This window comes from Entelurus aequoreus, linkage group LG25 (assembly GCF_033978785.1).
Source record: "Entelurus aequoreus isolate RoL-2023_Sb linkage group LG25, RoL_Eaeq_v1.1, whole genome shotgun sequence".
Taxonomy (NCBI): domain Eukaryota; kingdom Metazoa; phylum Chordata; class Actinopteri; order Syngnathiformes; family Syngnathidae; genus Entelurus; species Entelurus aequoreus.
Window position 1 is genome coordinate 16,206,610 of NC_084755.1, and position 27,616 is coordinate 16,234,225.

Sequence of the window (27,616 nt, forward strand, 5' to 3'; positions counted from 1 at the left end):
ACTAGAGACAGCAAACAGGAAACAGGATACAGGATACAAGGAACCAGGAGACAGCAAACCGCAAACAGCTAACAATCCTCAAGCCCTGACTGGAGGGCGAGGCAGGCATAAATAGTAGCCTGATTGGCAAATGCCACCAGGTGTGTGCAGGAAATGGAACCAAAATAAGAGCGCTGACAGGAAATGTAATTGAATTTATATAGCGCTTTTCTCTAGTGACTCAAAGCACTTTACATAGTAAAACCCAATATGTAAGTTACATTTTTAAACCAGTGTGGGTGGCACTGGGAGCAGGTGGGTAAAGTGTCTTGCCCAAGGACACAACGGCAGTGTGCCCTTGGTTGGCAGAAGCAGGGATCGAACCTGGAACCCTCAAGTTGCTGGCACGGCCACGCTACCAACCGAGCTATACCGCTCCAAAATAAAAATGAATAAAACACAAAAACAGAGAAAAACCCGAACATAACCAAACCGACAGAGACGAGCCTGACACAAATATGTTTACATAAATGTGATAAAAATAATAAAAGTATTTAATGTTTTTATTTTTGTTGTAACTTTCCTTAAAACTACATGTATACAGTGCATCTGGAAAGTATACACATTTGCTTAACTTTTTCCACATTTTGTTGTGTTACAGCCTTATTCCAAAATGGAATAAATCCACTGTTGTCCTCAAAATTTTACAGACAATTCTCTATAATGACAATGTGAAAAGGTTTTTTTTTTATTTAGAATTTTTTGCAAATGTATCAAAAATAAACAACTAAGAAATCACATGTACATAAGTATTCACAGCCTTTGCCATGAAGCTCAAAAACGAGAAGCGGTGCATCCAGTTTCAGCTGATCCTCCTTGAGATGTTCCTGCAGCCTAATCGGAGTCCACCTGTGGTAAATTCATTTGGTTGGACATGATTAAAAAAAAAAGCACACACCTGTGTTTATACTGTATATATAGGATCCTACACTTGACAGTACATGATAGAGCACTAACCTATAAAAAGTCAAAGGAGGTATCTGTAAATCTCCGAGACAGGATTGCCTCGAGGCACACATCTGGGGAAGGGTATAGAAAAATATCTGCTGCCTTTAGGTCCCCAACGAGCACTGTGGCCTCCATCACCCGTAAATGGAGGACGTTTGGAACCACCAGGATTCTTCCTAGAGCTGGTCCGCCGTCTAAACTGAGCGATCGAGGTAGAAGGGCCCTAGTCAGGGAGGTGACCAAGAACCCGATGGTCACTCTGTCAGAGCTACAGCATTCCTTTGTGGAGAGAAGAGAACCTTCCAGAAGGACAACCATTTCTGCAGCAATCCACCAATCAGGCCTGTATGGTATAGTGACCAGACGGAAGCCATTCCTTTGTAAAAGTTTGCCAAAAATGCACCTGGGGGAGTCTCAGACCATGAGAAACAAAATGATCTGGTCTGATGAGACAAAGATTGAACTCTTTGGCGTGAATGCCAGGCATCATGTTTACAGGAAACCAGGCACTGCTCATCACCAGGCCAATACCATCCCTACAGTGGTAGCATCATGCTGTGGGGTTGTTTTCAGCGACAGGCACTGGGAGACTAGTCAGGATAGAGGGAAAGATGAATGCAGCAATGTACAGAGACATCCTGGGTGAAAATCTGCTCCAGAGCGTTCTTGAACCCAGACTGTGGTGATGGTTCATCTTTTTTAGCAGGACAATGACCCTAAGCACACAGCCAAGATATCAAAGGAATGGCTTCAGGACAACTACGTAAATGTCCTTGAGTGGCCCAGCCAGAGCCCAGACCTGAATCCCATTGAACATCTCTGGAGAGATCTGAAAATGGCTGTGCACCAACGCTTCCCATCCAACCTGAAGAAGCTTGGGAGGTGCTGCAAAGAGGAATGGGCGAAACTACCCAAAGATTGGTGTGCCAAGTTTGTGGCATCCTGTTCAAAAAACCTTGTGGCTGTAATTGCTGCCAAAGATGCATCAACAAGGTATTGAACAAAGGCTTTGAATACTTACGTGTTTTCTTAGTTTTTCATTTTTAATGTGTTTTCAAAAATATGTAATACAAACTTGTTCACATTGTCAATGCGGGGTATTGTGAGTTTCCAGATGCACTCTATCTATATCTATATATTTTTTCTCAACCAAAATAATAGTGGCATACAGTTGTGTTTATGCGTAAGTTTATTATTGTGAGTATATGTGGATGCAATGATATTTGATGTGTATCTTGTAATAATATATATGAACATTGTTATATATCAGGTCAAAAAAAATATTTAAAAAATAATCATACATTTGTAATATTTGATGGACAGATATATGCAAATATTTTGTTGACTAGATAGATAGATAGATAGATAGATAGATAGATAGATAGATAGATAGATAGATAGATAGATGGATAGATAGATAGATAGATAGAGTATCTATCGACATGTATAAAGAATGGAACAAGAAGCAAATTGAATGGCTGCTATGTGATATATATATAGCTCTGTTGCGCTCTCTGCTGGCAATAAAATGTAATTACTAGTTTAGCAGCTTCAATGGGATGCCCTTTATTGATATGTTCTTCATTCATACGGTATATTCCTATTAAATGTTTCTTAGACATGTTTGTTATAAAGCACCTTCAGATTTGTATGCATTGCTATTATTTTTATTGTTACTATTATCATAATTATTATTATTATTGTTAAATAACAATTATTGTCACCCATCATCCTATTAATATGTTTTTATTACGTCATATGTTATTTGTATATTCCATTTCAGATATATTTTTATTCGAACTTTTTTAATCAAATTACAATTATTTCAAATTATTGGAAAAAATATTTCAATTTCATCTATATTATTTGTTTGAGCTGCACGTCAAACTGTGTCAAATTATGTGAAAATGCATTAATTTCTGTATCATCATTATCAATTATTATTAAATGATAATACATATTCATTATCCTATTATTATTATTATTATACTAACATGCTAACGTCTATATTGAACTGTACGTCAAACTACACTAAATTATGTGAAAATGCATTATTTCATGCATTTTTATTAACAATTATTATCAATAAAAGGGACAAGTGGTATAAAATGGATGGATGCAACACTAATAACTATCCATCATACTATTATTATAACGTTTTATTAAATCCCATTTTATTTGTATTTTGCATTACATATATTTTTGTTATTGCATTTTCATTGAATTATGCCAGATTATGTGAAAAATGCATTATTTTGTACAGTTTTAATATTATTAATAACCATTAAATAGTAATGAGTAATTATTCTATTATCTATTCTATTCTATTATCATTATTATTATTATCATCGATATTTTTTATTCCTTCATATCTTTTTGCAATTTCCATATTATATATATTTTTATTTAAACTGTACATCAAATCAGGCCAAATCATGTGGGAGAATGCATTATTTTATGCATTATTAATAATAATGATAATTATTATTATTAAGTATTAATGAATAACCATGAACCTATTATTAACCTATTATTATTTTGTACAATATTAATATTATTAATAATCATTAAATAGTAATGAGTAATTATTGTAAATAATAATTATTATTATCCATCATTCTATTATCATTATTATTATTATCATCAATATTTTTTATTACTTCGTATCTTTTTGCAATTTCCATATTATATATATTTTTATTTAAACTGCACATCAAATCAGGCCAAATTATGTGGGAGAATGCATTATTTTATGCATTATTAATAATAATGATAATAACTATTATTAAGTATTAATGAATAACCATGAACCTATTATTAACCTATTAGTATTTTGTACAGTATTAATATTGTTAATAATCATTAAATGGTAATGAGTAATTATTGTAAATAATAATAATTATCATCCATCATTCTATTATCATTATTATTGTTATCATCAATATTTGTTATTACTTCATATTTTTTTGCAATTTCCATTTTATATATATTTTTATTTAAACTGTACATCAAATCAGGCCAAATTATGTGGGAGAATGCATTATTTTATGCATTATTATTATTAATAATAATAATTATTATTATTAATAATAATAATTATTATTATTATTATTTCTAAGTATTAATGAATAACCATGAACCTATTATTAACCTATTATTATTTAGTACAGTATTAATATTATTAATAATCATTAAATAGTAATGAGTAATTATTGTAAATAATAATAATTATTATCCATCATTCTATTATCATCATTATTATTATCATCAATATTTTCTATTACTTCATATTTTTTTGCAATTTCCATTTTATATATATTTTTATTTAAACTGTACATCAAATCAGGCCAAATTATGTTGGAGAATGCATTATTTTATGCATTATTATTAATAATAATAATTATTATTATTAAGCATGAATGAATAACCATTAACCTATTATTATTATGGTATTGTTTTCATTGCATCATATTGTATTTGATTTCAATTTCCTATACATTAGTTTTTGAACTGTACGTCAACTGACGCCAAATTATGTGAAACATTTATTATTTTATGCTTTCTTATTAATAATAATTATTATTATTACATATTAATAACAATTATCCATCATATTTTATTTTCATTTTTGCATTTCCTATATTGTTTATTCGAAGTGTACATCAAACTAGGCCAAATGATGTGAAAGAAAGGTAATATAGGAAAAAAAACAAAACGTTTTTTTAATTGACAGTTCGTGTTTCCGCTACTATGGTAATTCAGCATGGAGCAGCGTAATTATGTAACAACATGGCAGCTCATCGCGTGATTTGACCGGCATAAAGCTAACTTTACGACACAGTGTTTCCTATTAACACCCTTTCAAAATAAAAGCAGCACAGACGAGACATACGCCCGGTGCTTCTCCTTTTCCGAGCACTTACCTTGCTTCTTTCGGGCGACTTGACACATCAGGCGTTCGGTGTGCTGCCCGGTGAAAAGAGGGCGGGCGGGAGGCGTTGACGCAGCGTACGGTTGCCGCTGTAACACAACCTGCCTCCGGATACTCCGCCTCACACGAGGCTGTCACGACCCCACGAAAGTGGGGCGAAGGGGCTTTTAAGGTGGAGCATTCCAAACATGATCAAAAACGGACACCACAACCACCACAGGCACCCCCACCAGGTTAGCACACTGGCCGGGAAGGACGCGGGCTCGACACCCGGAGCTACAGCCTGTAGTCCGGAAAAGAGGAGGCGAAGGGTCCTGGTGTGGTGCGATGGTTGGTGAGTATCTTACGGGGCACTTGACTTATTTTAATCATATTTTTACGTTGACATGTCGTTACATGAAAGACTGAAAGGGGGACCAAAAAAAAGGCCTGCTGCAGTATCTTTAACTGTACCTCTCTGGCCACTTCATTAGGTACACCTGCACAACCCATTGCAACATCTGGATCGCTACAAATGCAGTCTTGTTAACTGTACCTCTCTCGCCACTTCATTAGGCACACCTGCACAACACATTCCAACATCTGTGCTTCATTGGCATTCTGTGTGTTGCGCAACGGCACCGCAGCATGCCTTTCAGCTGTTCCTAATCATTTGTCCCGCCCCCCTTGTCGGTGGACACAATATTAGGAACCCCTCCAACCCAAAGCAGAGTCACAATAGTAAACTAGTGCCATAAAGTATAAGTCGTTATTATAAACATATTATAAACATTCTGCAGGTTTAACTGACCATCACTCACATTATGCATAATAAAGTTTAAAGTTAAAGGCCTACTGAAATGAGATTTTCTTATTTAAACGGGGATAGCAGATCCATTCTATGTGTCATACTTGATCATTTCGCGATATTGCCATATTTTTGCTGAAAGGATTTAGTAGAGAACATCGACGATAAAGTTCGCAACTTTTGGTCGCTGATAAAAAAAGCCTTGCCTGTACCGGAAGTAGCATGACGTCACAGGTTGAAGAGCTCCTCACATCTGCACATTGTTTACACCAGCAGCGAGAGCGATTCGGACCGAGAAAGCGACGATTACCCCATTAATTTGAGCGAGGATGAAAGATTTGTGGATGAGGAAAGTGACAGTGAAGGATTAGAGTGCAGTGCAGGACGCCAGAGTGTATCTTTTTTCGCTCTGACCGTAACTTAGGTACAAGGGCTCATTGGATTCCACACTTTCTCCTTTTTCTATTGTGGATCACGGATTTGTATTTTAAACCACCTCGGATACTATATCCTCTTGAAAATGAGAGTCGAGAACGCAAAATGGACATTCACAGTGACTTTTATCTCCACGACAATACATTGGTGAAGCACTTTAGCTTTGGAGCTAACGTGATAGCATCGTGCTTAACTGCGGATAGAAACAGAAGAAACATGCCCCTGACTGGAAGGATAGACAGAAGATCAACAATACTATTATTACTTCTACTATCAGGAGACACCGAACCAAACCCTGGACCTGTAACCACACGGTTAATGCTGTACCGCCTGTCGAAGCCTAGCAATGCTGTTGCTAACGACGCCATTGAAGCTAACTTAGCTACGGGACCTCGACAGAGCTATGCTAAAAACATTAGCTCTCTACCTACGCCAGCCCTCATCTGCTCATCACGACTTGTGCTCACCTGCGTTCCAGCGATCGACGGCGCGACGAAGGACTTCACCCGATCATTGGTGCGGTCGGCGGCTAGCGTCGGATAGCGCGTCTGCTATCCAACTCAAAGTCCTCCTGGTTGTGTTGCTGCAGCCAGCCGCTAATACACCGATCCCACCTACAGCTTTCTTCTTTGCTGTCTTCATTGTCCATTAAACAAATTGCAAAAGATTCACCAACACAGATGTCCACAATACTGTGGAATTATGTGGTGAAAACAGACGATTTAAGCTGGCCACCGTGCTATTCCAAAATGTCTGCTTCAACCCGTGACGTCACGCGCAAACGTCATCATACCGAGACGTTTTCAGCAGAATATTTTGCGGGAAATTTAAAATTGCACTTTACTAATCTAACGCGGCTGTATTGGCATGTGTTGCAATGTTAAGATTTCATCATTGATATATAAACTATCAGACTGCGTGGTCGGTAGTAGTGGGTTTCAGTAGGCCTTTAAGGTACCAATGATTGTCACACACACACTAGGTGTGGTGAGATTATCCTCTGCATTTGATCCAGTGAGCAGTGAGCAGCAGCGGTGGCCGCGCCCGGGAATCATTTTTGCTGATTTAACCCCCAATTCCAAACCCTTGATGCTGAGTGCCAAGCAGGTAGCTAATGGGTCCCATTTTTATAGTCTTTGGTATGACTCGGCCGAGGTTTGAACTCACGACCTACCCATCTCAGGGTGGACACTCTAACCCAGTGGTTCTTAACCTTGTTGGAGGTACCGAACCCCACCAGTTTCATATGCGCATTCACCGAACCCTTCTTTAGTGAAAAATAAAATGTTTCTTTTTTTTCAAATTCAAGAAAAAGTGATATGTTTTTTTACTGGTGCACAAAATGAACCGTGCATGAACATCACCTTGTTCAAAGAACAAAACCAACACAGTGCATGACCTCACAACAAATTACACACCTTACACACATTGCCATGAATTGATTAACGTGGACCCCCGACTTAAACATGTTGAAAAACTTATTCGGGTGTTACCATTTAGTGGTCAATTGTACGGAATATGTACTGTACTGTGTAAACTCTACTGTTTCATATAATGTATTCTCTTCCTTTGCAATCTACTAGTAAAAGTTTCAATCAATCAATCAATCAAAAAACCTGCAAATCAGATGGAAAATTAGAGGGAGCATTGTTTGGGGGTATCCATAATACGCCGATAGGGAGAAGTTTTTATTTACACGATAAGTCGGATGAGTCTTTACCTCCGTGGCGGAGGCTCCGCCGAACCCCTGAGGCCGACTCACCAAAACCCTAGGGTTCGATCGAACCCAGGTTAAGAACCACTGCTCTAACCACTAGGCCACTGATATATAATGCTAATAATAAAACACATCAGCAGAGCCTTTTTGTCCCCACCTGCTCAGTGGCCTAGTGGTTAGAGTGTCCGCCCTGAGATGGAACTCCGGCTGAGTCATACCAAAAACCCATTACCTCCCTGCTTGGCACTCAGCATCAAGGGTTTGGAATTGGGGGTTAAATCACCAAAAATGATTCCCTTGCGCGGCCACCGCTGCTGCTCACTGCTCCCCTCACCTCCCAGGGGGTGAGAGTGATGGGTCAAATGCAGAGGATAATCTTTTAGTTTTTTATTTTCATTATTATTTCTTAGGTCAGTGGTCAACAAAATAAACAAACAGTTTTACATGAACAAACAGTTGTACATTCATAAATTGAAAATGTTGCAGACCGAAAGGGTTTAGGCTGAAGTTGAACACTTATTGCGCCTTACCCTATAAACAATGTCAAATACATGATGAGCTTCCTAAAAATATGAAATTTCCTTTGCACAACAAATTATAAATACACCTTGTACACAACATAAACACTGTTCAATTATATACACAGTAAAGACATTTGGAAATATTCTTGTACACGTGTTAGTTAAACCTTTGTACCAATTATATACTAATTAACAACAATTATACTTCCATTATTATTTGTATCCCACATTTAGTTTGTAATTGACATCGATCATAGTATTAACTACTGTGTTGATTCAAGAGTGATATATTTTTCCAAGACATTAGTCTTAAAGTGTTTCTCACCACACCTGGCATGTGTGTGACAATCATTGGTACTTTAACTTTTAACTTTATATATGGCGACACAACCCCGACTACTTAGTATGCATTCAATATAATACCGATTTATGCAATAATATTTAATTACTGCTACTACCTAATTTGACTCCACAATCCTGTAGTATTACTAGAAAATAAGGCAAAATATAGGAAGTTTTTAATGACAATATTTTATAAGGCAAAAACTATCACAGTACTTTTTTTTTTGTTACATTGTTTAATGAGGGGAAAAAAGACATTTGACAAGAATACATTCCAAATTTTTATTAATGATAAACTTGGCGTTTTACAACTAAGAATACTTTTTTAAGAAATCTGTGTATTACGAGAATGAAGTAATCGTGCAGTATTATGAAAGGAAACCTCTGTAAACCTTATAAAAGAGGGCATCGTTTATACATTTTATACGAAAACATTGGAATTTACTATCGTAAACTTGACAATTTACAGAAAGGAATAAACTGTTTCAAGAAAGAAAAAAAGTTGTATACTATGAGGACAAAGTTGTTTTGTTGTGGGAAAAAAAAAGTTATTATAAAAATGTAAATTTATGAGAAAAAGAAGAATAACATTTTAATCTACGATGATAAACTTAAAGTCGTTTAATTTTTCATTGGACAGCTAACTGTAACTCAATTTGTCCATTTCCATTTATTTTCTACCTCTTGTCCCTCTCAGGGTGACTGAAGCCTATCCCAGTTGTATTCGCAAATCTATGTTACGATATATATTGCAGCCTCTTGCGATAACGATATATAACGATATATTATTATATTAGAACCATTTTAAAACAGGTATGATATTTTAGCTGCTGACGTATGTGGTAACATACTGCGTCATTTCCAGTTGTATTATTTTCTAAAAACTATTATTAATCCATTTGCTAATTTACTTTTAATATTTGGTTACTTCTGTTGTAACATAGTTCAATGTACACTTCTGTTAAAATGGACTCAGCACTTATTCTTCTGTTTTTTTGATTCTACAAATGTGGGTACCGATCTAATACCACCAAATACTGTAGTATAAGGGGCAGTATTGTTGGTACCTGTGTTGGTACTCATTTCTTTCAACATCAATAAACGATTCAATTTTTGTTCACAACTGTAATCCGACAAAAACACAGGATGGTGGTGTTTTTATTTCATACACAATTCATAATAAAGTAATGCAAAATAAATAAATAAAGCTCGTATTTCCTTTGTTTGTAAACTATAATGAAAATAAATTGTTATAATTAAAAGTTTTGACTTAAACTTTTCAGACTTTTTGACTCAGGGGCCGCATTGGGATGGAAAAATGTGTCCGGGTGCTGAAAGCCGACTGCATGTAAAGTAATAATATATATATATTAGGGCTGGGCAATATGGCCTTTTTTTAATATCTCTGTATTTTTAGGTCATGTCGCGATACACAATATATATCTCGATATTTTGCCTTAGCCTTGAATGAACACTTGATGCATATAATCACAGCAGTATGATGATCTATGTGTCTACTTTAAAACATTCTTCTTCATACTGCATTAATATATGCTCATTTTAAACTTTCATGCAGAGAGGGAAATCACAACTAAGTCAATTTAGCAAAACTGTATTTATTAAACAGTTATTAAGCAATGGCACAAACATTCATGTCATTTCAAAACAGAAAGTGCAAGATTGTCAGAGACATTTTAAAACAAGCTATGAGTGCACTTTTGTGCATGATGTCACTAAGATGACATATCAAAACAACACTAAATTAAAGTGCACTTTTTGTACAGAACGCCACTACAATAGTTTAAAACAAATAAAGCGCACTTTTGTGCATGATGACACACAAGATATTTCAATAAGTGTCACATAAAAATGAGCTGCATATCAAATAGAATATGTCCTACGGTGTGGATGTGGAAATAGTTGCTTCGGCATTTAGTTGGTGTGGCACCGAACGGAGATTGACATGTAAAGACATATTCCCGCTTGAAGCCAAACCACCGTCAGACGATAGACCCCGTGCTGTTTTTCTTGGGAATTAATTATTCCTCCATTTGTTAGCAGATTCGCACCTTCTTTCTCTCGTATTACCACTCAAACCACACCGTGAGCTGTTAGCATCACAGCTAACGTTACCATGTCGCTACCTGTCTGGGAGCGTGTGACGTTGCTCACGTGACAGTATGTAAAAAGGTGCGCTTGTTTAAGTCTCTGTGAGAAGGAGAGACAGGAAAGAGTGACAAACGCATGCAGTTTAATGCCCCGCAGCTAAAAGCGATTGCGTGAGAATGTATACTCGAATATCACAATATAGTCGTTTTCTATATCGCACAGAGACAAACCCGCGATATATCGAGTATATCGATATATCGCCCAGCCCTAATATACATACATGTATATAGCCTACACATAAATGTATGTGTACATAATAATAACATGTTTTATTAATATACTATATATATATGTATGATATGTGTATATATTTATTTATATACAGTATATATTTATACTATACAGTTCAGAAGTAAGTGTACTTACCATATTTTTCGGAGTATAAGTCGCTCCGGAGTATAAGTTGCACCGGCCGAAAATGCATAATAAAGAAGGAAAAAACATATATAAGTCGCACTGGAGTATTAGTCGCATTTTTTGGGGAAATTTATTTAATAAAACCCAACACCAAGAATAGACATTTGAAAGGCAATTTAAAATAAATAAAGAATAGTGAACAACAGGCTGAATAAGTGTACATTATATGACGCATAAATAACCAACTGAGAACGTGCCTGGTATGTTAACACATACTTGCCAACCCTCCCGGATTTTCTGTGAGACTCCCGGAATTCAGCGCCTCTCCCGAAAACCTCCCGGAAGAAATGTTCTCCCGAAAATCTCCCGGAATTCAGCCGGAGCTGGAGGCCACGCCCCCTCCAGCTCCATGCGGACCTGAGTAGGGACGGCGGCGACAGCCTGTTTTCACGTCCGCTTTCCCACAATATAAACAGCGTGCCTGCCCAATCACGTTATAACTGTAGAATGATCGAGGGCGAGTTCTTGGTTTCTTATGTGGGTTTATTGTTAGGCAGTTTCATTAACGTCCTCCCAGCGCGGTAACAACACACAACAACAGCAGTCACGTTTTCGTCTACCGTAAAGCAGTTCGTCTGCCGTAAACAGCAATGTTGTGACACTCTTAAACAGGACAATACTGCCATCTACTGGATAGCCTCTGGAACATTGAAATTCAAGTATTTCTTTTATTTATATGTATAATAAAAATAAAAAAAATAAAATATATCAATCAATCAATCAATCAATGTTTATTTATATAGCCCTAAATCACAAGTGTTTCAAAGGGCTGTACAAGCCACAACGACATCCTCGGTACAGAGCCCACATACGGGCAAGGAAAAACTCACCCCAGTGGGACGTCGGTGAATGACTATGAGAAACCTTGGAGAGGACCGCATATGTGGGTAACCCCCCCCCCCCCTCTAGGGGAGACCGAAAGCAATGGATGTCGAGTGGGTCTGACATAACATTGTGAAAGTCCAGTCCACAGTGGATCCAACACATCAGCGGGAGTCCAGTCCACAGCGGGGCCAACAGGAAACCATCCCGAGCGGAGACGGGTCAGCAGCGCAGAGATGTCCCCAACCGATGCACAGGCTAGTGGTCCACCCGGGGTCCCGACTCTGGACAGCCAGCACTTCATCCATGGCCACCGGACCTATGCAACTCCCCCTCGCAAGGGACAGGGGAGAAGAGGAGAGAAGAAAAGAAACGGCAGATCAACTGGTCTAAAAAAGGGGGGTCTATTTAAAGGCTAGATTATACAAATGAGTTTTAAGATGGGACTTAAATGCTTCTACTGAGGTAGCATCTCTCACTGAGTACTGGAGCCCGAATAGAAAACGCTCTAAAGCCCGCAGACTTTTTTTTGGCTCTGGGAATCACTAATAAGCCGGAGTTCTTTGAACTCAGATTTCTGACCGGGACATATGGTACAATACAATCGGCGAGATAGGCTGGAGCTAAACCGTGTAGTATTTTATACGTAAGTAGTAAAACCTTAAAGTCGCATCTTAAGTGCACAGGAAGCCAGTGCAGGTGAGCCAGTATAGGCGTAATATGATCAAACTTTCTTGTTTTTGTCAAAAGCCTTGCAGCCGCATTTTGTACCAACTGTAATCTTTTAATGCTAGACATAGGGAGACCCGAAAATAATACGTTACAGTAATCGAGACGAGACGTAACGAACGCATGAATAATGATCTCAGCGTGATGGAACGAATTTTAGCGATATTACGGAGATGAAAGAAGGCCGTTTTAGTAACACTCTTAATGTGTGACTCAAACAAGAGAGTTGGGTCGAAGATAATACCCAGATTCTTTACCGAGTCGCCTTGTGTAATTGTTTGGTTGTCAAATGTTAAGGTGGTACTATTAAATAGATGTTGGTGTCTAGCAGGACCGATAATCAGCATTTCCGTTTTCTTAGCGTTGAGTTGCAAAAAGTTAGCGGACATCCATTGTTTAATTTCATTAAGACACGCCTCCAGCTGACTACAATCCGGCGTGTTGGTCAGCTTTAGGGGCATGTAGAGTTGAGTGTCATCAGCATAACAGTGAAAGCTAACACCGTACTTGCGTATGATGTCACCCAGCGGCAGCATGTAAATACTAAAGAGTGCAGGGCCAAGAACCGAACCCTGGGGAACTCCGCACGTTACCTTGACATAGTCCGAGGTCACATTGTTATGGGAGACGCACTGCATCCTGTCAGTAAGATAAGAGTTAAACCAAGACAAGGCTAAGTCTGACATACCAATACGTGTTTTGATACGCTCTAATAAAATATTATGATCGACGGTATCGAAAGCGGCGCTAAGATCAAGAAGCAGCAACATAGATGACGCATCAGAATCCATCGTTAGCAATAGATCATTAGTCATTTTTGCGAGGGCTGTCTCCGTAGAGTGATTTGCCCTGAAACCGGATTGAAAAGGTTCACAGAGATTGTTAGTCACTAAGTGTTCATTTAGCTGCTGTGCAACAATTTTTTCGAGAATTTTGGAAATAAACGGAAGGTGGGAGACCGGTCGGTAGTTTACCATGAGGTCAGGATCGAGGTTAGGTCTTTTGAGCAGAGGATGAATAACCGCTTTTTTGAATGCTAGGGGAACAGTGCCGGAGGAAAGTGATAAGTTTATAATATTTAACACTGATGGACCTAATAATACAAACAGTTCCTTGATAAGTTTCCCAGGAAGTGGGTCAAGTAAACATGTTGTTTGTTTTATCCCACTTACACGCTGTAATAATTCCTCTAATGTTATTTCATCAAAAATAGAGAGACTATTTTGGAGGGCAGTGTCCGTCGTATATACAGTCGTATTTGTGTTAATAGAACCCAGTTGTAGCTGGGATGCGTTGTCTTTAATCTCCTTTCTAATGAGTTCAATTTTCTTATTAAAGAAATTCATAAAATCATCTGCCGAGTGGGTGGAGCTACTGGGAGGAGTCCCTTGTTGGGTTAGCGATGCTACTGTACTAAACAGAAATTTAGGATCATTTTTGTTGAGGCGGATGAGATTTGAGTAGTATTTAGCTTTAGCTAAGGTAAGCATGCGTTTATAAGTTATTAAACTATCACTCCATGCTTGATGGAAAACCTCAAGTTTAGTCGCGCGCCATTTGCGTTCCAGTTTTCTACATGATAATTTATGAGCTCTAATTTCTTCTGTAAACCATGGGGTGCGCCTTTTAGGGGCCCTTTTTTGCTTTAGCGGTGCTATACTATCAATAATTTCGCGCAAGGCATCGTCAAAGTTGTTAGTGAGGTTATCAATAGAGCCGACATAATTTGGGAATGGTGCCATTACCGAAGGCAGTAGGTCAGCAAGAGTCATCGTTGTGGCAGCATTAATGTTGCGGCCGCTATAGCAGTTATTATTATTATTAGCTTGTTGACAATGAGTCAAAACTTCAAATTTTATAAGGTAATGATCGGACATTACTTTAGTATATGGAAGTATCATAACTTTGGAGGTGGTGACACCCCTGACAAGCACTAGATCTATTGTATTACCGTTGCGATGCGTGGGTTCATGTATTATTTGTGTAAGACCACAGCTATCAATTATGGTTTGGAGCGCCACGCACTGAGGGTCCGATGGGGTATTCATATGGATATTAAAGTCCCCCATTATGATTATATTGTCGGCGTGCGTCACTAGATCAGCAACGAACTCTGAGAATTCACTGATAAAGTCCGAATAGGGCCCAGGGGGGCGATAGATAACAGCCAGGTCGAGAGGTAGCGGTGTGACAGACCTCATAGTAAGCACCTCAAACGATTTATATTTATTATTTAGGTTAAGGGTAAGGTTGACATTTTCATTGTATATTAGTGCGACACCCCCTCCCCTTTTAAGAGGACGGGCAACATGCGCATTCGTATAGTTAGGAGGAGATGCCTCATTGAGCGCAAAAAATTCGTCTGGTTTGAGCCAGGTTTCGCTAAGACCAATGACGTTAAGATTGTTGTCTCTAATGACCTCATTAACTAATAACGCCTTGGGAGACAATGATCTTATGTTTAAAAAGCCCATATTATAGGTATTGGGCTGTTTTGACGAGTTTTTGTTAAGATTATCCGTAGTGGCAATATTAACAATGTTGCGTTTATTATGCGTAGTGCACTTTAAATAGTTTCGACCATATCTAGGAATTGATATGACGGGAATTTTCCGATTGTTTGCTTGGTGCTGCAATAGACTGGACATATCATAATTTGCCACCTCAGTAGAATGCATGTCCACCTCTGACACAGACACAACAGAAAAAACATTATGTGAATTGTGTATTATTCTAAGAGAATTGCTATGCGTACATGGATTATCCAGCCTGGCGCTGGCTAGTTCTAGCTTAACTGACTCCTCACCCGGACTAACAGACATTGTAATTGCCTGTGACCGGGCTTGCTCTAGTGTAGTCAGTCAAGTGAGACTTAAATAGTAGTCTATGTTTCTAGACCTGGTTAGGGTGAAGGCCGTCTCTCATCAGCAAGCCTGGTTTGCCCCAGAAAGAGGGCCAGTTATCAATAAACGTTAGTCCCTGTTGCCACTTGTTAAGCGAGACTAATCTGCTATATCTCTCATCATTGCCTCTCGCAGGCAGGGGGCCAGAGACAATTACTCGATGCCTGGACATCTTTCTGGCGAGATCACAAGTCCTGGCTATGTTTCTCTTTGTAATCTCTGACTGTCTCATTCTAGTGTCATTGGAGCCAACGTGTACAACTATATTCGCATAATTAGTGGTGCGATTAGCCTGTCGTACGTGTTTACTAGGCCTGTTGCGAGTTAGCTCCCTAAGATTAGCTTCAATGTCAGGTGCTCTGGCCCCGGGGATACACTTTACTGTGGCTGGTTTGCTAAACTTTATGTTTCGGGTGATGGAGTCCCCTATGACTAAGGTGTGGTGCCCGGTAGACTGGGGTGTAGGACTAGCTAAAGAGCTAAATCTATTATGCGTCTCAACCGGTACACCGTAGCTTGTAGGCCGCTTAGGACTGTTACAAGCTGGGCTAGTTAGCTCGCTACAGCTAACGCTAGCAGATGTGTCCGCAACATCTAAAGTTACGACATTACTCTGCTCTAACTATATATATATATATATATATATATATATATATATATATATATATATATATATATATATATATATATATATAGCTAGAATTAACTGAAAGTCAAGTATTTCATACATACATATATATATAAATATATATGAAATATATATGAAATACTCGAGTTGGTGAATTCTAGCTGTAAATATACTCCTCCCCTCTTAACCACGCCCCCAACCACGCCCGCCCCCGACCACCCCACCCCCCACCTCCCGGAATCGGAGGTCTCAAGGTTGGCAAGTATGTGTTAACGTAACATATTATGGTAAGAGTCATTCAAATAACTATAACATATAGAACATGCTATACGTTTACCAAACAATCTGTCACTCCTAATCGCTAAATCCCATGAAATCTTATACGTCTAGTCTCTTACGTGAATGAGCTAAATAATATTATTTGATATTTTACGGTAATGTGTTAATAATTTCACACATAAGTCGCTCCGGAGTATAAATCGAACCACCGGCCAAACTATGAAAAAAACTGCGACTTATAGTCTGAAAAATACGGTATATAGATATTAAATATAAGTGTAATGTAATTAAATAAACATATAAATAAATTTGATATCGAAATCACTACACTAACTTCAGTTGTTTTTTTAATTTTTATTTATTACAACTGTGTGTTGTTCTAAGTTGTAAGCTGACTTTTAATCACATTTATTTACTATTTAGAATGCATTAAAAAAAGAAAAACATACATACCTCCTGGTACCCCAGCACCTCCAAAACCCTCAAATCTAAACTCCAAACATCTCAGAACAAGCTAGTCAGGTTACTTCTAGACCTCCACCCCAGATCCCACCTCACTCCTACCCACTTCTCTAAAGTGGGCTGGCTCAAGGTGGAGGACAGAGTTAAGCAACTTGCACTGAGCCTAGTCTATAAAATCCGCTACACCTCCCTGATACCGAAGTACATGACAAACTACTTCCTTAACGTAAATGACCGCCATAACCACAACACCAGGGGGAGCTCCACTAACCACGTTAAACCCAGATTCCGAACTAACAAAGGTCTTAACTCATTCTCTTTCTATGCCACATCAATGTGGAATGCGCTCCCAACAGGTATACAAGAAAGGGCATCTCTATCCTCCTTCAAAATCGCAATAAAAGTTCACCTCCAGGCAGCTACAACCCTAAACTAACACCCTCCCCGGATTGCTAATAATCAAATGTAAACAATCAAATGCAGATACTTTTTCTTATGCCTTCTGATTTCTCTCTCCCTCTCTCTCTCTCTCTCTCTCTCTCTCTCTCTCTCTCTCTCTCTCTCTCTCTCTCTATGTCCACTACTTGATGTCCATATCCTACCCCCCCCCACCCCCCCCTCCACACCCCTGATTGTAAATAATGTAAATAATTCAATGTGATTATCTTGTGTGATGACTGTATTATGATGATAGTATATATGATAGTATATATCTGTATCATGAATCAATTTAAGTGGACCCCGACTTAAACAAGTTGAAAAACTTATTCGGGTGTTACCATTTTGTGGTCAATTGTACGGAATATGTACTTCACTGTGCAACTTACTAATAAAAGTCTCAATCAATCAATCAATCAATCAATCAATCAATCAAACATATGTTTTCTTGTCTTACATAAGCATTATGAAAAATAGGCAAAATTCCAAAAATAATGCAGTTCCCTTTCAAAGCAAGCTATAACAGATTGAACAACAAGACATACCTTCAACTACTTCAACTTTAACAACCCCCCCACCACATCAGACCCTGACGACAATGGGAACTTTTCTACCGCAGGAACTTTTTCAGGAACTTTCCCACTAAATAAAGTTCCCTCTGTGTTTCCACCAAAAACTACCCGGGTAGATTTAGTTCTTCAGGAACCTTTCGGACTTCCTCCTAGCTAGGTGGGACTTGTCCAAGGTTGAACACAAAAGTCGCTAAAAAGTGTTTTTCAAACACACGACCGCCATTTAAATATACGCGGCGCCTTATTTCTTTCTTATTTCTTGTGTATTTTTATCATAAAAAACTTGACAACAGAGAGAAAGAAGAACGGAAGGAGCTTTCGAAATGCAGGAACTTTTGTGGGGCATCTTGCTGCTGAAAAACGCTAATCCGTGGAACTATTTTGGAGTGTTTTTACTCAGCCGTAGTTTTTAAACTATATGCAGTTTATTGTTGTTTATCAATTTTTACAAACTTTATTTCGTCAGGCAAAGCTATAAGAAGTGGACGGACTCTTTTAAACGTATTTACGGAGTAGTGCGAACCTGGACTCGAAGCAGCGACCTCAGCTGCTTACTACTCGGACTTTGTTAGATAAATGTGGAAAAAAAGGAGGCAACACACGAATGGAAAAAAGGTAAATAAAATCAAATATTAACTATTTACTTTATTACATTACGGGCAGCACTTTGAAACAGGGGTTAGTGCGTGTGCCTCACAATTCAAAGGTGCTGGGTTCGATCCCCGGGCTCGGGGTCTTTCTGTGTGGAGTTTGCATGTTCTCCCCGTGGCTTTGGGTACTCCAGCTTCCACCTTCAAAGACCTGCAACTGCGGATAGGTTGATTTGCAACACTAAATTTGCCCTATTGTGTGAAAGTTGTCTGTCTATATGTGTTGGTTGGCTCTGCGATGAGATGGCGACTTGTCCATGGTGTACCCCGCCTTTCGTCCGAGTGCAACTGGGATAGGCTCCAGCACCCCCGCGACCTTGAGCGAGACAAGCGGTAGAAAATGGATGGATGGACTTTATTACATGTCGTAAGAGTAGTCAGTCACACTCCATTTGTGTAGTTCTTAGCCTAAACCCAAGTGAACAGAATGATAATGCTCTGTTTTCACTGCCGGTCTCTAGAAAGAGGTTCCGCAGCCTCCATAGCAGAACCTCCAGGTTCTGTAACAGCTTCTTCCTTCAGGCCGTAAGACTCTTGAACGCATTAAAATAATCCCCTCAATTCCCCCCCAAAATGGATTAACTCGCTGGAATGTAAAGACAATACAACATACATCCATAAACGTGGATGCATATGCAAAAGTGCAATATATTTATCTGTACAGTAATCTATTTATTTATATCTCAATCAATCATCAATCAATGTTTATTTATATAGCCCTAAATCACAAGTGTCTCAAAGGGCTGTACAAGCCACAACGACATCCTCGGTACAGAGCCCACATACGGGCAAGGAAAAACTCACCCCAGTGGGACGTCGGTGAATGACTATGAGAAACCTTGGAGAGGACCGCATATGTGGGTAACCCCCCCCCTCTAGGGGAGACCGAAAGCAACGGATGTCGAGTGGGTCTGACATAACATTGTGAAAGTCCAGTCCACAGTGGATCCAACACATCAGCGGGAGTCCAGTCCACAGCGGGGCCAACAGGAAACCATCCCGAGCGGAGACGGGTCAGCAGCGCAGAGATGTCCCCAACCGATGCACAGGCTAGTGGTCCACCCGGGGTCCCGGCTCTGGACAGCCAGCACTTCATCCATGGCCACCGGACCTATGCAACTCCCCCTCGCAAGGGACAGGGGAGAAGAGGAGAGAAGAAAAGAAACGGCAGATCAACTGGTCTAAAAAAGGGGGGGTCTATTTAAAGGCTAGATTATACAAATGAGTTTTAAGATGGGACTTAAATGCTTCTACTGAGGTAGCATCTCTAACTGTTACCGGGAGGGCATTCCAGAGTACTGGAGCCCGAATAGAAAACGCTCTATAGCCCGCAGACTTTTTTTTGGCTCTGGGAATCACTAATAAGCCGGAGTTCTTTGAACGCAGATTTCTTGTCGGGACATATGGTACAATACAATCGGCGAGATAGGCTGGAGCTAAACCGTGTAATATTTTATACGTAAGTAGTAAAACCTTAAAGTCGCATCTTAAGTGCACAGGAAGCCAGTGCAAGTGAGCCAGTATAGGCGTAATATGATCAAACTTTCTTGTTTTTGTCAAAAGCCTTGCAGCCGCATTTTGTACCAACTGTAATCTTTTAATGCTAGACATAGGGAGGCCCGAAAATAATACGTTACAGTAATCGAGACGAGACGTAACGAACGCATGAATAATGATCTCAGCGTCGCTAGTGGACAAGATGGAACGAATTTTAGCGATATTACGGAGATGAAAGAAGGCCGTTTTAGTAACACTCTTAATGTGTGACTCAAACGAGAGAGTTGGGTCGAAGATAATACCCAGATTCTTTACCGAGTCTCCTTGTTTAATTGTTTGGTTGTCAAATGTTAAGGTGGTATTATTAAATAGATGTTGGTGTCTAGCAGGACCGATAATCAGCATTTCCGTTTTCTTAGCGTTGAGTTGCAAAAAGTTAGCGGACATCCATTGTTTAATTTCATTAAGACACGCCTCCAGCTGACTACAGTCCGGCGTGTTGGTCAGCTTTAGGGGCATGTAGAGTTGAGTGTCATCAGCATAACAGTGAAAGCTAACACCGTACTTGCGTATGATGTCACCTAGCGGCAGCATGTAAATACTAAAGAGTGCAGGGCCAAGAACCGAACCCTGGGGAACTCCGCACGTTACCTTGACATAGTCCGAGGTCACATTGTTATGGGAGACGCACTGCATCCTGTCAGTAAGATAAGAGTTAAACCAAGACAAGGCTAAGTCTGACATACCAATACGTGTTTTGATACGCTCTAATAAAATATTATGATCGACGGTATCGAAAGCGGCGCTAAGATCAAGAAGCAGCAACATAGATGACGCATCAGAATCCATCGTTAGCAATAGATCATTAGTCATTTTTGCGAGGGCTGTCTCCGTAGAGTGATTTGCCCTGAAACCGGATTGAAAAGGTTCACAGAGATTGTTAGTCACTAAGTGTTCATTTAGCTGCTGTGCAACAGTTTTTTCGAGAATTTTGGAAATAAACGGAAGGTGGGAGACCGGTCGGTAGTTTACCATGAGGTCAGGATCGAGGTTAGGTCTTTTGAGCAGAGGATGAATAACCGCTTTTTTGAATGCTAGGGGAACAGTGCCGGAGGAAAGTGATAAGTTTATAATATTTAACACTGATGGACCTAATAATACAAACAGTTCCTTGATAAGTTTCCCAGGAAGTGGGTCAAGTAAACATGTTGTTTGTTTTATCCCACTTACACGCTGTAATAATTCCTCTAATGTTATTTCATCAAAAATAGAGAGACTATTTTGGAGGGCAGTGTCCGTCGTATATACAGTCGTATTTGTGTTAATAGAGCCCAGTTGTAGCTGGGATGCGTTGTCTTTAATCTCCTTTCTAATGAGTTCAATTTTCTTATTAAAGAAATTCATAAAATCATCTGCCGAGTGGGTGGAGCTACTGGGAGGAGTCCCTTGTTGGGTTAGCGATGCTACTGTACTAAACAGAAATTTAGGATCGTTTTTGTTGAGGCGGATGAGATTTGAGTAGTATTTAGCTTTAGCTAAGGTAAGCATGCGTTTATAAGTTATTAAACTATCACTCCATGCTTGATGGAAAACCTCAAGTTTAGTCGCGCGCCATTTGCGTTCCAGTTTTCTACATGATAATTTATGAGCTCTAATTTCTTCTGTAAACCATGGGGTGCGCCTTTTAGGGGCCCTTTTTTGCTTTAGCGGTGCTATACTATCAATAATTTCGCGCAAGGCATCGTCAAAGTTGTTAGTGAGTTTATCAATAGAGCCGACATAATTTGGGAATGGTGCTATTACCGAAGGCAGTAGGTCAGCAAGAGTCATCGTTGTGGCAGCATTAATGTTGCGGCCGCTATAGCAGTTATTATTATTATTAGCTTGTTGACAAAGAGTCAAAACTTCAAATTTTATAAGGTAATGATCGGACATTACTTTAGTATATGGAAGTATCATAACTTTGGAGGTGGTGACACCCCTGACAAGCACTAGATCTATTGTATTACCGTTGCGATGCGTGGGTTCATGTATTATTTGTGTAAGACCACAGCTATCAATTATGGTTTGGAGCGCCACGCACTGAGGGTCCGATGGGGTATTCATATGGATATTAAAGTCCCCCATTATGATTATATTGTCGGCGTGCGTCACTAGATCAGCAACGAACTCTGAGAATTCACTGATAAAGTCCGAATAGGGCCCAGGGGGGCGGTAGATAACAGCCAGGTCGAGAGGTAGCGGTGTGACAGACCTCATAGTAAGCACCTCAAACGATTTATATTTATTATTTAGGTTAGGGGTAAGGTTGAAATTTTCATTGTATATTAGTGCGACACCCCCTCCCCTTTTAAGAGGGCGGGCAACATGCGCATTCGTATAGTTAGGAGGAGATGCCTCATTGAGCGCAAAAAATTCGTCCGGTTTGAGCCAGGTTTCGCTAAGACCAATGACGTTAAGATTGCACCTTATTGCTCTTTTATCCTGCACTACCATGAGCTAATGCAACTAAATGTCGTTCTTATCTGTACTGTACAGTTCAAATTTGAATGACAATAAAAAGGAAGTCTAGTGTAGTCTAACAAGCTAACGCTGAAGCCGACGTGTCGACGTGAGATAAACCCTGACATTTATTATTTATATATTGTTATTTACAGCTGAAATGGACCAAAAAGAATTGCCTGACCCTCATGAATTCATCATTTATCGGGAGGACGACTTTCTGACGGTTGGACATTGCGGGCAAAAGCCTGACTTTTTATGAACAATTTGAATGAACTTTATTTTTAGGTCATCCATCTATCCATTCTCATATCGTTTTGCATATGATTGCTTTGTAATTGAATTACTTACTTTTTAGTAAAATAACTGTGACCTAATATTGTCTGTTTATTTACATGGTATTAGATTGGCCCTCGTGTGTGAATGTTGTCTATCTATCCGTGTTGGCCCTGTGGTGAGGTGGCGACTTATCCAGGGTGTACCCCGCCTTCTGCCCAAGTGCAGCTGTGATAGGCCCCAGCGCCCACTGCGACCTCGAGAGGGACAAACGGTAGAAAACGGATGGATAGATGGATGGATAGCATAGAGATATACTAAACCACTCCTCCAAACGTCGTCAGCCTGAGTTGTAAAATACGCTGAACTATGAAATGCGGTGAAAACACAAACCACACACTTTTACAGGAACCTATAGATCCAGGAACCATAGGTTCCAGGAAACAAAAGTTTCTGAACTTTTGGTGGAAAAGGGCCTAATGCAATATAAAGTATAAACGATAAAACATTGAATATTTGTAGTATCTGAAAGTTCTACTCCTACCTTGTCGCTTTCCCTGACGATCTTAAAGTTTTGGAATCGTTTGCACATGTATGTCCTTCGCTATGTGGTAGGTTCCGGCGGACGTTATCTCCTTCTGTTGTTGACTATTTTTTTCATACGGTGTTGATCTGGAAATGGAAGACGCCAGGATCAATTGGGTCAGTGCATTTTGTTGGAGATGTTGACATGCGGAGTAAGCACTCTTCATTCTTTAGCGGGTGACTTTTCAAATGATGCTACAAATTAGCAGTAATGCTACTTTTTGTAGCAACGCTTTAGCCGCATACTTGACATATTATTGTTGTCTGTTCGACATCTTCCCGCTTGAAGCCAAACCACCGCCAGACGATGGACCCCCTGCTGTTTTTCTTGGGAATTAATTATTCCTTTATTTGTTACCAGATTCGCACCTTCTTTCTCTAATATTACCACTCGCACCACAGCTAACGTTACCCATGCTGCTACCTCTCTGCTCCGCGACGGCGTATACGTATGTGACGTATGTAAGAAGGTGCGCTTGTTTTAATGTCTCTGTGAGAAGGAGAGACAACAAAGAGTGAGAAACGTATGCAGTGTAATGCCCGCAGCTATAAGCAACTGCGTGAGAACGTATACTCGAATATCACGATATAGTCATTTTCTATATCGTACAGAGACAAACCCGAGATATATCGAGTATATTGATATATCGCCCAGCCCTACATCCATTATTTATAATGTCCACAAAGTTCAATGAGCTGCAGGTGTGTTATGTGCGACCGTATGTTGACTTTATTTGTTGGTTATAGTTAATTTACACCATTAGTGGGAAAAGTTGTTTGGATTTGGTCATTTATATTGATGCTGTGCTCAACTCTCTCTCAAATGAAATATGTGGTCATTGGCCATCGATTCTATCCTCGCCCTCAAGAGGGTGGTAATATCGCTCCAATTCAATTCACAGGGGACTAAATTTAGGCCAAAACACACCGCCTGCCAATCTTCTTGTTAAACTTGTGATGTCTCGCACCGAGGACTCTGGCGGGCTGCATTTGGCCCGCGGGCCGTAGTTTGGACACCCCTGATATAATCACTGTAGTACCGACCATATACAGATACTACACTTGTTATCATTAGATCAGTATTCGCATCAAGCCGCCCACCCTTGTTTACGTTCACTGGCTTAGCAGTTAGCAATGCTTTTTTTGTATCCTGCGGTGTCTAAGTGAAGCCTGTTTAGCCATTCTTCGTCCTCTAGTCCTCAAGTGATAATAATACTTGTAATAAACACAGTTTATTTGCTGCCATGGAGGCGAGGATTGGTAATTTAGAAGCTGCACCGTGGAGGCTCGCTGACAATGACGCTACTGTGTGTTGAAGACGCCGTTGTTCGCTTTTCGCTGTCAAATCTGCGGCACGCAGCTAAAATGTGTCATCAACATGCGTTATTACGATATAACAATAGCATTAAAAGCTCTATCTTCGGCCAAAGTTATTTTATTTATATTGACTCTCACATTATTAACCGTATCCACTCGGCATTCATTGCACTGGTCTCCCTTGCAAGGTTTCTCGTTGTTTTTACTTGCCCTGTTGTGGGATCATGTTGTTGCGGCTTTGAGACATTTGTGATTAAAGGCCTACTGAAATGATTTTTTTTAATTTAAACGGGGATAGCATGTCATACTTGATCATTTCGCGATATTGCCATATTTTTGCTGAAAGGATTTAGTATAACGACGATAAAGTTCGCAACTTTTGGTCTCTGATAAAAAAAAGCCTTGCCCCTCCCGGAAGTGGCGTGACATACTCAGTTGATCGCCTCCTCATATTTTCCTATTGTTTTCAATGCAGCTAGAGCGATTCGGACCGAGAAAGCGACGATTACCCCATTAATTTGAGCGAGGATGAAAGATTCGTGGATGAGGAACGTTAGAGTGACGGACTAGAATGCTGTGCAAGACATATCTTTTTTCGCTCTGACCGTAACTTAGGTACAAGCTGGCTCATTGGATTCCACACTCTCTCCTTTTTCTATTGTGGATCACGGATTTGTATTTTAAACCACCTCGGATACTATATCCTCTTGAAAATGAGAGTCGAGAACGCGAAATGGACATTCACAGTGACTTTTATCTCCACGACAATACATCGACTAAACACTTTAGCTACGGAGCTAACGTGATAGCATCGTGCTTAACTGCATATAGAAACAAAATAAATAAATCCCTGACTGGAAGGATAGACAGAAGATCAACAATACTATTAAACCATGGACATGTAAATACACGGTTAATGCTTTCCAGCCTGGCGAAGGTTAACAATGCTGTTGCTAACGACGCCATTGAAGCTAACTTAGCTAGGGAGCTAACGTAATAGCCTCGGGCTCAAATGCAGATAGAAACAAAATACATAAACCTCTGACTGGAAGGATAGACAGAAAATCAACAATACTATTAAACCATGAACATGTAAATACACGGTTAATGCTTTCCAGCTTGGCGAAGCTTAAAAATGCTGTTGCTAACGACGCCATTGAAGCTAACTTAGTATAACGGGACCTCACAGAGCTATGATAAAAACATTAGCGCTCCACCTACGCCAGCCAGCCCTCATCTGCTCATCAACACCCGTGCTCACCTGCGTTCCAGCGATCGACGGAAGGACGAAGGACTTCACCACGACCGTCCGTGTGGTCGGTGGCTAGCGTCGGCGAGCGCGTCTGCTATCCGAGTCAAAGTCTTCCTGGTTGTGTTGCTGTAGTCCGTCGCTAATACACCGATCCCACCTACAACTTTCTTCTTTGCAGTCTTCATTGTTCATTAAACAAATTGCAAAAGATTCACCAACACAGATGTCCAGAATACTGTGGAATTATGAGATGAAAACAGAGCTATTTTGTATTGGATTCAATGGGGTACCGATACTTCTGTTTCACTGGCTACGTCACGCGCATACGTCATCATCCAAAGATCATCCAAAGGCGTTTTCAACCGGAAGTTTAGCGGGAAATTTAAAATTGCACTTTATAAGTTAACCCGGCCGTATTGGCATGTGTTGCAATGTTAAGATTTCATCATTGATATATAAACTATCAGACTGCGTGGTCGGTAGTAGTGGGTTTCAGTAGGCCTTTAAAGGCTATATAAGTAAACTTTGATTGATTGATTGATTGATTGATTGATTGATTGATTGATTGATAAAGTTACTTGTTGTTGTGGCTTGTGCAGCCCTTTAAGACATTTGTGATTAAGGGCTATATAAGTAAACTTTGATTGATTGATTGATTGATTGACAATGTTACTTTGAATTTGAAGTACATCACTTTTACACGGTCACCATTCAACAAGAAGCAAAGGTTATTTACTCCGTGTCCATGTCTCATAATAGTAATAGGGAAGTAATAACTTTGGTTGTTTAAACTGTTGGGACTTTGTTTTGATTTTGCGCAAGTTACGCCCCGGATTACGGCGCCTTTCACTCGTAGAATTCCGGTTATGCGTGCACGGCTTTGGATCTGTTCTTTGGCGGAATGTTTCAGAATGTTTGGGATGCCAGAATATTACCCGCTGGGGTGAGCATGCAAAGAGAGCCAATGTCAACACAGCGCATGCTATTAACCCCGCACTCCCTCCGACCACCACCGGCCCACACCTGCCTCGCCCCGTGCGGCTTGTCACCGAGCGCATTGTTAGGACATGGTTCTCTGCCTTTTCCAAGAACAGAGCGCAATCTTAATATCTGTTGAAGATGCTGCCCTCTCTGCTCTCATTGGTCATGTAAGATATTGGGAAGGGGGGTCAAAGGTCACTTGTCAGAGAAGCATCAGCAAGGAGGGGTAAAGTTCTCCTCCACGTTGACCTTCGCTGATGTGGCATATACTGGACAAAAAGTCACTTCAAACATATCAACTGACGTTTAGCTGTGACACTTATACTAATCTCTGATCATTATCTCCACCAAGGAAGTTTTTTTCTTCCTGCCTACAGTTCTTATCATTTCATATAAAACTGGACTCTACCAAGATTA

The 27,616-nt window shown here is 39.8% G+C and overlaps 1 protein-coding gene across 3 annotated transcripts in view; it reads left to right on the top strand.

The window, feature by feature from the left end:
* LOC133642662 (ethanolamine-phosphate cytidylyltransferase-like) overlaps window positions 1-27,616 on the top strand; it is a 74,915-nt gene that overhangs the window by 19,414 nt on the left and 27,885 nt on the right. Inside the window, exon 1 of one of the 3 annotated variants that reach the window (XM_062037001.1) lies at window positions 4,947-5,252. The exons of 1 other annotated variant lie outside the window; for it this stretch is intronic. In XM_062037001.1, coding sequence (XP_061892985.1) covers window positions 5,107-5,252 — 146 coding nt within the window. In that variant the 5' untranslated portion in view covers window positions 4,947-5,106. Of the gene's footprint in view, window positions 1-4,946; window positions 5,253-27,616 lie in introns of those variants that run through there. One more of the 3 variants, XM_062037003.1, reaches the window with a different exon arrangement.